Here is a 13335-nt window from a genome sequence, read left to right on the forward strand (position 1 = left end):
AAGCAACTCCTTCTAGCACCTCATAGACGATCTTTTGAAAAGAAAAACATGGTGTATGCTTTAAGCAAAAATCAGAAAAATCATCGGAGGAAAAAAAATCCTAAATCTTAGTCTGGCTCATTGATTTGGAATCTCTGTTTAGTTAGGAAACCTCATTAATTTTCTCTATCTAAACATTATCTGCATTCTGGATCACAAACGGTTCATTTTAAGATGAATCATGGAGTGTCTTTGGTTACCAATACTGTATTTTCAGAAGAGAATTATTAATTACCATGTGTAATTCGGAACTGTCTGCAAAGTTGCCATTCAGAAAAGGAAAACTCAGGTAATGAATGAGATTTGGCTGAGGTTCATACGTAATTTTGGTATTAATTTTAAAAATTCCATTTGTTTTCTGGGTGTTGCTCTGTTAACCTCTCCATCCGGTCACAGATGAATGAGTGCCTTACTTTTTGAAATTAAGTATTTCAGCTGTGTGAGGAAAAAAATGTTGACGCTGACTTCTATAAATATTCTGTCATGTCAATAGAGTGGCATGGCACGCTAGTAACAGGGACAGGATCCTGTAACCAGTCAACAATTCTTATTCATGGAATGTTTTCTAAAGAGTAATAAACTCTCTGGCAGCCTAAGAGGAGAAACTTCTGCCTTGTACCTATATGCTACTAGACTTATTTATTTTTTTAATTTACAGGAAATAATCCGAATGATACTTCAGCTATGCTTTAGCCAATCTAAAGCCTTAAAGCTACTGAAACAGAGTTCTTGCTTCCATTCTTTCTTGCCCCAGTTTTAGTGCTCAAAAGGTCTTTTGGTCAGCTGATTTGGCTCAAGAATCCAGCAGCAAACAGTCTGCTTTTTTGAAATTATTTATTTTCCTAGTTTTCTCCTGTAGTTATTTGGGTTCAAACAGGAGGTTAACAAGTATCAGAATCAAAAAAGGCTTCACTTCACCAACTAGTACCTTGTACTTTTTGACACCTTACCTTTTAAATTGTTTCGACCTGTCTTGAGGAACTACACTTTTTAGACAACTTGCTGCAGAACCAAGTGCAACGTGATTTTTAGGCTTGCTTGGCAGGAGTTATTAACTCTTCTGAGAAAAGAAAGCGCAAGTATTTCTTCCAACAATCTTGTTAACCACTGCCTTTTTTGCCAGGCTTCCTTGCTTTCTTACACAATGAGAAGTATCCCCAAAGAAAAAAGCTAGCAGGAAGGAGGAATGAGCAGAAGACAGATTGATCTAAATAAAAGATTTAGAGAAATGTATTTCTGTCCCTTAAGAGACAATATGTCTGTATATATCACTTAGGTTTTCAGTAGTAAGGGTGAACTTTCAAACTGTTCAGAGGCAGGAAGGGTTACTTAGCAAATAGTATTTCACGTAAGTTTTAAAACTTAAAAGAAATTGGTTCTGTAAGCAGTTTTGATGTCTTGAACCTGCTGGCTGTCTCTACCAAGGTGGCTGCTCCCACTTTGCTTTGATTGATGTATTGTAATGGGTCTGTGAACTTCCATCATAGAAGAGAAAATTTAGGGGTGAATTAAGGTTTAATTTTGTCTCATTACGCTACTAATGTTTGACTCCATTGAAACAGGTCTAACCAGGAATGCTTTGAAGAAGCTTATCTTCCAACTCTGCAAACGCTGTTAAATGCTCCTGCAACTTCACCTTTGGCTGAAATAGATATCAGTAATGTTTCTGAACTGTTAGTGGACCTGACCAGACCAAGTGGACTGAAACCTCAGTCTAAAAAGTCTCAGGACTATCAGGTACAGTGTGTTAAACTGGAGGAAAGCAATATTTGTGTCTAGAGATTAAGAACTGACTCCCTTCACTTACTGCTAGCTGTCTGGGCCTCTCTGAGATTCCTAGTGTCAGAAGCTGGTTTAAATGAGTGACTGTTCAGGTAATCTTTCAGCTTGACCTCCCCTTCCGTCCCCGCCCTGCCAATTTCCCCTCCCTCTTACAATTAAAAAATGCTAGTAGGAACTTGCACCATGCCTAATTGTCTATATTGGGAAAAGTATTTATAAAAATCAGTTGGTGTATGTACTCAAAATACTGCATTTTAAGAAAATGTTTACTGTGTAAAATTAGTCATTAGCTGCTTAAATCAGAATGATCTCATTGCTGTCTTTTGTAAACAGTTCCCAGCGAAATTTCTGATACCTGATTTCTTTCCTGTACAGGACTTAACAGTGCATGATAGTTTAGCAATGAAAATTTGCAATGGAATCTTGATGGACCCAACTGCACCAGATGTTCGTATTTATGCAAAAGCTTTAAATTCACTAGAACTCAGTAGTTCTTCCACAGAGAATCTTCTGGTTCTGCTCAATGAGATTCTAGAGGTAGTACATAAATAACATGGTTCTTACTTTTTTAATCATTAGCAATCTAATATTCTGATACGCTTAAAAATGAAGTGCCTTTTGTTTACTATGACAATGTGACTGGAGTTTCTGTTTTAACCAGTCTTTGAAAATTAATTTTTGATGAGTCATTTACAAAAATCTGAGCTGATACCACTGTGTAATTTACGTATTTCAGCTACCATAGATAGTAAAACCAGTGTGAAACAGTGTGCCCAGCTTGATACATTTCAGTACAGTAAGTTCTTTTGATAACTGTGGTGTAGTTAATTTTTTTACGTTAAAACAAAATTTAGTATTAAGTCTTTTACAGTTTGGATGGCTTATCTTGGATTATTAACAGCTGAAATTTTACGCCTAAACTTACGACGTAACTGTAAGATCATTAGGCAACATGAAAAGGGTGCTTGATTTAAGATGAAGTGGGAAGGGATTACAAGACTGATGTGAAAGTTTTTACATTGAGGCTTTTATTAATATGGAAAAAAATAAAGTAAAATTTGGGAGTGTGACAGAGGAAGACAATGGTACATCGAAATGTTGAAAAGCATGCTGATCCATCCACTATGAGCATATCATCCAGAGGTAGCAATGCTCCAGGACTCAGCTGGAAAGGTCCAGTTGCTTTAATGTTTTTTTGGACTTCCTTTAAAAAAAAAAAAAGTATTTTGGGGTTTCAGTGCCTGGTATTGATGGAGAAAGTGTTTCTCCTTTCAACTTGACTAATCATCTTCATGTCATGCATCATATCCTTCATACAGTAAATTCAATTAATCCTATTAGTGGGTAAATTTAATGGATAAAAGAAATAGTTGTAAAATTAAGTAGCATTTAATATTAAATGTCTCGTCTCCAGAAAGTGAAAGATAAAATGTGTCAAAGAGCTATTGAGAAGATCAAGATGAACTTGACGAAAGATCCTAATGTAGGCAAAGACCACTCTGAAAGGACTGAGGAAACAGGCCTCTCTGAAAGGACACAGGAAACTGACATCATGTTATCTGAAAATACTGTTCAAAATGAAGAAGGTAATTCAGAAGAGGTGTAGTTTAGTAGTAGGTATACAATTGAGTGACTTGTTTAGATGTGTATGAAAATAAGTTTCAGTTTTCCTCCATTAAATTGATCTACTTTTTGAAAAAATGGGAAAAGATAACATCTAGTAAATAAGCATACAGTTTAAATATTTGTACTGAAGCATTTTCCATTTTTTATTGCTTTTTGAACAGATTCTGTGTTTTCTTATTCTCCATATTACTCTAGTATAACCAGTGCTGTATTTTGAGTCTTAAGCTCTGCCTTGCAGGGGGTTTTTTTGTTTGTTTTTTGTTTTTTTTTTTTTTTTTAACAAAGACAATATTAAAATGGGCTTTTTTTTTTTTGGCTGTTTATCGCACTCATGTGCCTGCTAAATACTACTGCTGACTAGCTCATCTTTAGAATGTGACTTGCTTAACTTTGAGGAAGAAACAAGTACTTTATGGGGTTTTTAGACTTTGGAGTTAGCATGCCTGTGCTTCTTGCAGACTGTATTATAGCAGTATATAGCTGATATCTTTAGTATTGACACCAGTCTGTCTTTATTACGAGCTCATATGTTGGAGCCAGATTTGTTTTTATTGCTGTTTAAGAGCTTGAAGTGGAAGTAGCTGGAAGACTTTCCCCCACCTGCCCAGCTTATGCAGCTGCATGTGCCTTAGCAGTGTACATCGTGCTAGTGGCACAGAAAGTCTAACATTTTTCAGCAGAAAAGCAATTGGATGAAATTTGTTTAGGTTTGCTTGCAGCAGTAAAGCAAAGATATTGACAAGCCACTGTTTTAAGCAGATCACATTTTCTTTTAACATTTAATTATTTGTTTATATTTTCTAGTGGATTATTTCAGGGCTTTAATCTGTTGTTTCTGGAAGTGTTAAACACTTTAATTTTTTTCTATCTTCTATGTTTATGTCTTCAAATATTTATTGGATGGGAAGTTGGAAGTATGCTTTTGAGAAAATAGTTGTACTGTTTTCTGCTAACATCTGATAATTTTGGTATTAATTTCTCATGAAAGAGGATTTTTGAGCACTTTTTACAAGCAGTCTGTAGGAGAAAAACATTGTTCCCTTCCCCTCTCCCACCCCTCCCCAAATACATTTGGGATCATTAAAAATAAAGCAGCATTTACTACTTCAAATTTGTAAATGATAGCTGTGAGCAAAAAGGGCAACAGATGCTATTTTTGTCCTTCAGTTGCTGCAAAGGAGATTTAGATTTGATGTTAGGAAAAAAGCTTCCTAGCAATAACAGAGATTGCCTAAAATTGTTCGAAATTTTAAGACTAGAATAGAATATTTCAGTTGGAAAGGATCTACAGTGATCATCTAGTCCAACTGCCTGACCACTTCAGGGCTGAGCAAAAGTTAAAGCATATTGTTAAGGACATTGTCCAAATGCCTCTTAAAAACTGACAGGCTTGGGGCATCAACCACCTCTCTAGAAAACCTGTTCCAGTGTTTGACCACCCTCTCGGTAAAAAAATGCTTCCTAAAGTCCAGTCTAAACCTCCCCTGGCACAGCTTTGAATCATTGCCACGCGTCCTATCACTGGATCCCAGGGAGAAGAGATCAGCACCTCCCTCTCCACTTCCCCTCCTCAGGAAGCTGTAGAGAGCACTGAGGTCGCCTCTCAGCCTCCTTTCCTCCAAAGTAGACAAGCCCAGAGTCCTTAGCCGCTCCTCATAGGACATTCCTTCCAGCCCTTTCACCAGCTTTGGTGCCCTCCTTTGGAGGCATTCAAGTACCTGAACATCCTTCCTAAATTGTGGGGCCCAGAACTGCACACAGTACTTGAGTTGACATCGCAGCAACGCTAAATACAGCGGGACAATCACCTCTTTTGAGCGGCTGGTTATACTGTGTTTGATGCACCCCAGGATGCGGTTTGCCCTCTTGGCTGCCAGGGCACACTGCTGACTCGTATTGAGCCTGCTGTCGACCAGCACCCCCAGATCCCTTTCTGCAGGGCTGCTCTCCGGCCACTCCTCTCCCCATTTATACTTGTGCCCGGCGTTACTAGGTGCAGAATCTGGCATTTGGACTTGTTAAATTTCATGCTATTAATGATTGTCCAATGCTCCAATCTATCTAGATCCCTCTGCAAGGCCTCTTGTCCCTCAAGAGAGTCAACAGCACCTCCCAGTTTGGCATCATCAGCAAACTTGCTAATGGTGCATTCAACTCCTGCATCCAGATCGTTGATAGATGTATTGAACAGAACTGGCCCTTGAATTGAGCCCTGGGGAACACCGCTGGTGACTGGTTGCCAGCCCGGTGTAGCCCCATTCACTTACATTCCTTTGAGCTCTGCCCTTCAGCCAGTTCTTGACCCAGCGCACTGTGAACCTGCTCATCCCACAGTTGGACAACTTGTCCAGAAGGATGCTGTGACAGAATCAAAAGCCCTACTAAAATCCAGAAAAACTACATACACTGCCTTTCCTTTATCCACTAGGTGGGTGACCTTACCATAGAAGGATATCAAATTAGTAAACAGGACTTCCCCTTTGTGAACCTGTGTTGACTGTGCCTGATGACTGCGTTATTCTTTAAATGCCTTTCAGTAGTACCCAGTATGATACTCTCCATATTCTTTCCAGGAACTGAGGTTAGACTAACAGGTCTGTAGTTCCCTGGGTCTTCCCTCTCATCCTTCTTGTAAATTGGAATAACGTTGGCTAGCTTCCAGTTAGTAGGGACCTTCGTGGACTCCCAAGACCTTTGGAAGATGATCAGGAGGGGTCCTGCCATAACATCTGCTAGCTCCTTCAGTACTCTGGGATGAATCCTCTCAGGCCCCATGGACTTAAAATCATAGAATCGTTTAGGTTGGAAAAGACCCTTAAGATCATTGAGTCCAACTGTAAACCTAACACTGCCAAGTCCACCACTAAACCACGTGTGCCACATCAACACGTCTTTTAAATACTACCAGGGATGGGGACTCCACCACTTCCCTGGGCAGCCTCTTCCAATGCTTGATAACCCTTTTGGTGAAGAAATTTTTCCTAATATCCAATCTAAACCTCCCCTGGCACAACTTGAAGCCATTTCCTCTCATCCTATCACTAGTTATTTGGGAGAAGAGACCGACACCCACCTCGCTACAACCTCCTTTCAGGTAGTTGTAGAGAGCGATGAGGTCTCCCCTCAGCCTCCTCTTCTCCAGGCTGAACAACCCCAGTTCCCTCAGCCGCTCCTCATCAGACTTGTTCTCCAGACCCCTCACCAGCCTCGTTGCCCTTCTCTGGACACGCTCCAGCACCTCAACGTCCTTCTTGTAGTGAGGGGCCCAAAACTGAACACAGTATTCGAGGTGCGGCCTCACCAGGGCCGAGTACAGGGGCACGATCACTTCCCTACTCCTGCTGGCCACGCTATTTCTTGATACAACCCAGGACACTATTGGCCTTCTTGGCCACCTGGGCACACTGCTGGCTCATATTCAGCTTATGGACATTCAGCTGATACAGCTGGTCCCTTACAATTTCAGCGTCTGCAAATGGAAAGTCACTGTTCCCACACTCGTCGTCCTTCGACTCAGAGGACCGGGCAGCCCAAGGTCTATCAGTATCGTTAAAGACTGAGGCAAAAAAAGCATTGAATGCCTCCGCTTTTTCTTCATCTCCATTAGTCAGGTGACCATCTTCAACAAGTATTGGTCCAATATTTTCTTTAGATCTCCTTTTGCTTTTAACATACTTTTAACAAACCCTTGTTATCTGACACAACACTGGCCAGTTTCAATGCTAATTGAGCTTTGGCCTTTCGTGTCTTCTCCCTGCATATACGAACCACAGCTCTCTATTCTTCCTGCGAAGCCTGACCTTGCTTCCAGAGAACATACAATTTCTTTTTCCTCTTGAGCTCCATGAGGAGTTCCCTGTTCAGCCACGCTGGTCTTCTGCCCCGCTTGCTTGACTTCCGACACAATGGAAGGGGCTAAACAATTGTCAGGAATAGTTTACATGATTGACCTATGTTGGGGCGGCAGGGTTACAGATGAGTGACATTTTAAGCTTCCTTCTAGCCTTATTATCTACTTTCTAGTTTAAGGAAAAAGTGGGGTTAAAATGGTGTGGCTTTTTTATATAACAGACAAAATTTAAAATACTGGTACTTAAGATAAATTAGAAGTTGATTATTTATGAATTCTGCATGTGCTATTTTGTTTAACAGAAAATAATAAAGATGTTCTTCATACTCCAGTTAAAAGTGAACCAACTGCAAAGTTGAAATCCACGAGAAACAAAGCTGGCAGAGGTATGCACTGGCTTTTTCTGGCTACAATATTAGTTTTTAATAAAATAATTTCATATTAACTTTTTGTGAATGTATAGATATAAAAACCATTCAGTCTTCATACTCAGTTGTAGTTTTTAAAATTTTATTTATTAAAAGATTAAAATAGTCTGTTTTGTGGAAATTTTTGTGCTACTATCCTCTGGCAACAACACAGATTTATGAAAGAAAAAGTCTGACTACAGGATTTCAAGATAATTTGGCCACAGTCATTTACAGTAGCGTACAGGTGTTTCTGGGAGAAGTGGTACCTTGTGGATTTTTTGTTGTTTCGTCACCACATTCTGTCTGTGGTGACTGCATATTTGTATGTTTCAACGCAATATCAAACACTGAAGAAAGACACAAAACTAGTTTAAGAAAAGAAACAGTATCATGATATGAAAAGAGACTTTTGCTTATACTTAGGACAACGGAAAGCAGCAGCAGCAGAAGTGAGGTCTGTGAGCAGAAGAAAAACTGGCACAACTGTAAAATGCAGTACCGAAAGGTAAATCCTTTTCTCTCCACCATCAAAACCATGATGTCTGTTCTAGCAAAGAAACTTAATTCAAATGTTTTTCTTTCCCAAAACCTGCATCTTTAATATCCTCTATTCCTAATGCACAGATAAATAGTTAAGGAAAAAATTTTCTTTAACCTGGTACTTGTGAAACAATAGCAGGTTTGACAGCTTCACATTTTAGTATCATTGCCTAAGAGCCTGTAAATTTTTATTTTTTAACATACCTTTTGTGTATGGAGTTAACATACGTTCTAGCTGACAAAAGTTAGATTTTTGGCTTACGTTATTACGCTTCTTCCAATCACTTTTTCTGCTTTTTTTTCATAACTGTTCTGTGGAGGAATCAAATCTTTTATTTTTTTATTCAAATTCTTTTTCCTTGCCACATTCCTGTTGCTTGTTTTTCAACACGTAGTTGATAAGCTTCTAGAAATGACTGATAAGTGAATATACACAATGCATTCCTTCCCTTATGATCTTGTAGGATATAAGCATTAAAACGACATCATCTTTGTAATTTTCAGCTGTGCTCACTCTTTCTCAAGCAGGTAATCCACGGACTTTAGGGTGACCAGGGTCAATCATTCCCATTTGCCTGTTTGGTGTGTTTACTTTGATACCACCTAATCTTTTGGGGGTTTTGCTTATTTTGCAACTGCTAACACTTGGTTATCTGATACTGCTGTATCACTTGGAAAACAGTAATATATTCTTATCAAAAAATAAAAAGTTTCTATTTAGTAAGAAGTACTTTTGCTCTTTAAGACCATGTTTCAAGTTTGTTAATATAAAAACTCTTCAGTTTGCTTAGTCGTTTTGCCCTTACTTTAAAATTTTTTTACGTTTCAGTGGTGATGAAATTCCAGAATCGGTCCCAATGTCAAGATCAAGGCCTTCAAGACGAGCAAAAACAGTGGCACTTGAAAAAACAAGAATGAATCTTTCAAGACTTTTGAATATGGAAGCAGATCAATGAAGACAAAAGGAGAGAAAGCGTCCTTTGTTCATGCTGGTGGTTAATATCAGACTCAGAAAAATGAGATTTGTTTTGTTGTTAGTCATATGTAACTCTCAATATTATGATCATCTATAATTCTAGATTTTTCTAGGAACTCTTGATTTTTTTAAATAGTTGCTTTTGGTGATTTTCCCAATATGAAGTCCATCATTCGTATAATAAAAACATATTAAAATATTATCCGAACAAAACTTGATTTTTTTTTTTTTACTTTATGGAGAAGAATGCTTTTTATCTGCAAATAAAAATTGCTGTTGGTGGTAAATACTTAGTAGTTAAAGCTGTTTTGATATTTAACATTATTCAGAGAGAACGTTTGACCTGGAGTGGTTGCTTGTGATGGCAGCAATTTTGAATGTACCTACCTTTAATGCACCTACTTTCTTCATTTATTAGCCTGTGCATCTGCTGGTCAGGTTTTATTGTTCATGTTAACGTAAAATAGAATTCATCTTAATTATGAATTCTGCTTCCTGCAGATACGTGTCCACATTATTTTAAACAATGTCAAAATGGTAAAACTGAGTTACTGATTTTACAAACCTAAGCCTGGAAGTCTGCTACGGATCTTGACCTTGTTACATAAAATCAGTAATGTGCTTTTAGAAAAGCATAAAAATATTTGTGGGAGAAAATAAGATCCAATAAGGAAAGGAATACTTAAGTACAGAAAGGGCAAAAAATTAAATACTGCATAACGTCTGTGTACTGTCTTTTTAAAGTGGCATACAACTGTGATTGCTTTGTAGCTTTGAAGTTCATAAAACTTTTTCTAATGACATACCTAGGAATAGTCACGAGTTTTACAGAGACAATAGAAGATCAACTTTAAACTGCACATAGTATTCACTGGTGGCTGAGCAGATTGACTCTGGAAATGCTAGTTTTTTGGTTGGAAACACTGTCAATCTTGTTTGTCTTTGTTACAATTGTGCTGGTTTTGGCTGGAGTAGAGTTAATTTTCTCCATAGTAGCTGGTATGGGGCTGTGTTTTGGATTTGTGCTGGAAACAGTGTTGATAAATCAGGGATGTTTTCGTTACTGCTGAGCAGGGCTTACACAGAGTCAAGGCCTTTTCTGCTCCTCACCCCACCCCACCAGCGAGCAGGCTGGGGGTGCACAAGGAGTTGGGAGGGGACACAGCTGGGACAGCTGACCCCAACTGACCAAAGGGATAGTCCACACCATATGACGTCATGCTCAGCATATAAAGCTGGGGGAAGAAGAAGGAAGGGGGGATGTTTGGAGTGATGGCATTTGTCTTCCCAAGTAACCGTTAGGCGTGATGGAGCCCTGCTTTCCTGGAGATGGCTGAACACCTGCCTGCCCATGGGAAGTGGTGAATGAATTCCTTGTTTTGCTTTGCTTGCATGGGCGGCTTTTGCTTTACCTATTAAACTGTCTCATCTTCATCTTGGGATCAGGAGCACAGGTAGTGTTTTCCTCAATCCCTACAGTGGCAGGGAAGAATACTGAAAGGAGCAGGAAAACACACCTGATCAACGCGTGGCTCAGGGGCTGGTGCCATCGGAGGAACTTTGGCTTTTTTGATCATGGGGAGGTTTACACGGCACCGGGCCTGCTGGCGACAGATGGAGTTCAGCTGTCTCACAGGGGCAAAAGGATCATCGCTCATGAATTGGCAGGGCTCATTGAGAGGGCTTTAAACTAGGTTCGAAGGGGGAAGGGGATAAAACCAGGCTCGCTAGAGATGAGCCTAGGGGTGGCGTGCCGATGCCGGGGGCGAAATCGATAGCCCAGCTCAAGTGCATCTACACCAATGCACGCAGCATGGGCAGCAAACAGGAGGAGCTGGAAGCCATTGTGCAGTGGGAGAGATATGACTTGGTCACCATCACAGAAACATGGTGGGGTGACTCATGACTGGAGTGCTGCAATGGATGGCTATAGACTCTTCAGAAGGGACAGGCGAGGAAGGAGAGGCGGTGGGGTGGCTCTGTACGTTAGGGAGTGTTTCGATTGTCTAGAGCTCAACGATTGTGATGATGATACGGTTGAGTGTTTATGGGTAAGGATGAGGGGGAAGGCCAACGAGGCAGATATCCTGCTGGGAGTCTGTTATAGATCACCCAACCAGGATGAAGGGGCGGATGAAGCGTTCTACAAGCGGCTGGCACAAGTCTCTCAATCGCTAGCCCTTGTTCTCGTGGGGGACTTCAACTTCCCGGACGTCTGCTGGAAATACAACACGGCAGAGAGGAAGCAGTCTAGGAGGTTCCTGGAGTGTGTGGAAGACAACCTCCTGACACAGCTGGTAAGTGAGCCTACCAGGGGAGGTGCTTCGCTCGACCTGCTGTTTACAGACAGAGAAGGACTGGTGGGAGATGTGGTGGTCGGAGGCTGTCTTGGGCTTAGCGACCATGAAATGGTGGAATTCTCCATTCTCGGTGAAGTAAGGAGGGGGGCCAGCAAAACCGCAACCATGGACTTCCGGAGGGCAGACTTTGGCCTGTTCAGGACGTTGGTTGAGAGAGTCCCTTGGGAGACAGTCCTGAAGGGCAAAGGGGTCCAGGAAGGCTGGACGATCTTCAAGAAGGAAGTCTTAAAGGCGCAGGAGCAGGCTGTCCCTGTACGCCGTAAGAAGAATGGGCGGGGAAGACGACCAGCCTGGCTGAACGGGGAGCTCTTGCTGGGACTCAGGAAAAAAAGGAGAGTTTACCGCTTGTGGAAGAAGGGGCAGGGGGCTCAAGAAGAGTACAGGGATCTCGTTAGGTCGTGCAGAGAGGAAATGAGAAAGGCAAAAGCCCAGCTAGAACGCAATCTGGCCGCTCTAGTTAAAGACAACAAAAAAAGTTTTTACAAATATATTAATGATAAGAAGAGAGCCAAGGAGAATCTCCATCCTTTATTGGATGTGGGGGGGAACATTGTCACCGAGGATGAGGAAAAGGCTGAGGTACTTAATGCCTTCTTTGCCTCAGTCTTTAACAGGCAGACCAGTTATCCTCAGGGTACTCGGCCCCCTGAGCTGGAAGACGGGGACAGTGAGCAGGATGAACCCCCCGTAATCCAAGAGGAAGCAGTCAATGACCTGCTACGCCACCTGGATGCTCACAAGTCTATGGGGCCAGATGGGATCCACCCGAGAGTGCTGAGGGAGCTGGCGGAGGTGCTCGCCAAGCTGCTCTCCATCATTTATCAGCAATCCTGGTTAACGGGGGAGGTCCCGGACAACTGGAGGCTTGCCAATGTGACGCCCATCTTCAAGAAGGGCTGGAAGGAGGATCCAGGGAACTACAGGCCTGTCAGCCTGACCTCAGTGCCGGGGAGGATTATGGAGCGGTTCATCTTGAGGGCGCTCACAAGGCATGAGCGGGACAACCAGGGGATCCGGCCTAGCCAGCACGGATTCATGAGAGGCAGGTCCTGCTTGACCAACCTGATCTCCTTCTGTGACCAGGTGACCCGCCTAGTGGATGAGGGAAAGGCTGTGGATATGGTCTACCTGGACTTCAGCAAGGCCTTTGACACTGTCTCCCACAGCATTCTCCTCGAGAAGCTGGCGGCTCACGGCTTAGACAGGTGTACTCTGCGCTGGGTCAAAAACTGGCTGGACGGCCGGGCCCAGAGAGTTGTGGTGAATGGAGTTCAATCCAGTTGGCGGCCGGTCATGAGCGGTGTTCCCCAGGGCTCAGTTTTGGGGCCGGTCTTGTTCAATATCTTTATCAATGATCTGGATAAGGGGATCGAGCGCACCCTCAGTAAGTTTGCAGACAACACCAAGTTGGGCGGGAGTGTTGATCTGCTCGAGGGTAGGAAGGCTCTGCAGAGGGACCTGGACAGGCTGGATCAATGGGCTGAGGCCAACTGTATGAGGTTCAACAAGGACAAGTGCTGGGTCCTGCATTTTGGCCACAACAACCCCATGCAGCGCTACAGGCTTGGGGAAGAGGGGCTGGAAAGCTGCCCAGCAGAGAAGGACCTGGGGGTGTTGGTCGACAGCCGGCTGAACATGAGCCGGCAGTGTGCCCAGGCGGCCAAGAAGGCCAATGGCATCCTGGCCTGCATCAGAAATAGTGTGGCCAGCAGGAGTAGGGAAGTGATCGTGCCCCTGTACTCGGCCCTGGTG

At 42.1% G+C, this 13335-nt stretch overlaps 1 protein-coding gene across 1 annotated transcript in view; it reads left to right on the forward strand.

Moving 5' to 3' along the window:
* NCAPG (non-SMC condensin I complex subunit G) overlaps nucleotides 1–9418 on the forward strand; it is a 32750-nt gene extending 23332 nt beyond the window's left edge. Inside the window, exons 16-21 of the mRNA XM_076336004.1 lie at nucleotides 1602–1776; nucleotides 2197–2358; nucleotides 3236–3407; nucleotides 7600–7683; nucleotides 8131–8212; nucleotides 9077–9418. Of these exons, the coding sequence (XP_076192119.1) occupies nucleotides 1602–1776; nucleotides 2197–2358; nucleotides 3236–3407; nucleotides 7600–7683; nucleotides 8131–8212; nucleotides 9077–9203 (802 nt within the window). The 3' untranslated portion in view covers nucleotides 9204–9418. The remainder of the gene's footprint in view (nucleotides 1–1601; nucleotides 1777–2196; nucleotides 2359–3235; nucleotides 3408–7599; nucleotides 7684–8130; nucleotides 8213–9076) is intronic.
* Nucleotides 9419–13335: the final 3917 nt, after the last annotated feature.

Source organism: Aptenodytes patagonicus, chromosome 4, assembly GCF_965638725.1.
Source record: "Aptenodytes patagonicus chromosome 4, bAptPat1.pri.cur, whole genome shotgun sequence".
NCBI classification, from domain to species: Eukaryota; Metazoa; Chordata; class Aves; order Sphenisciformes; family Spheniscidae; genus Aptenodytes; species Aptenodytes patagonicus.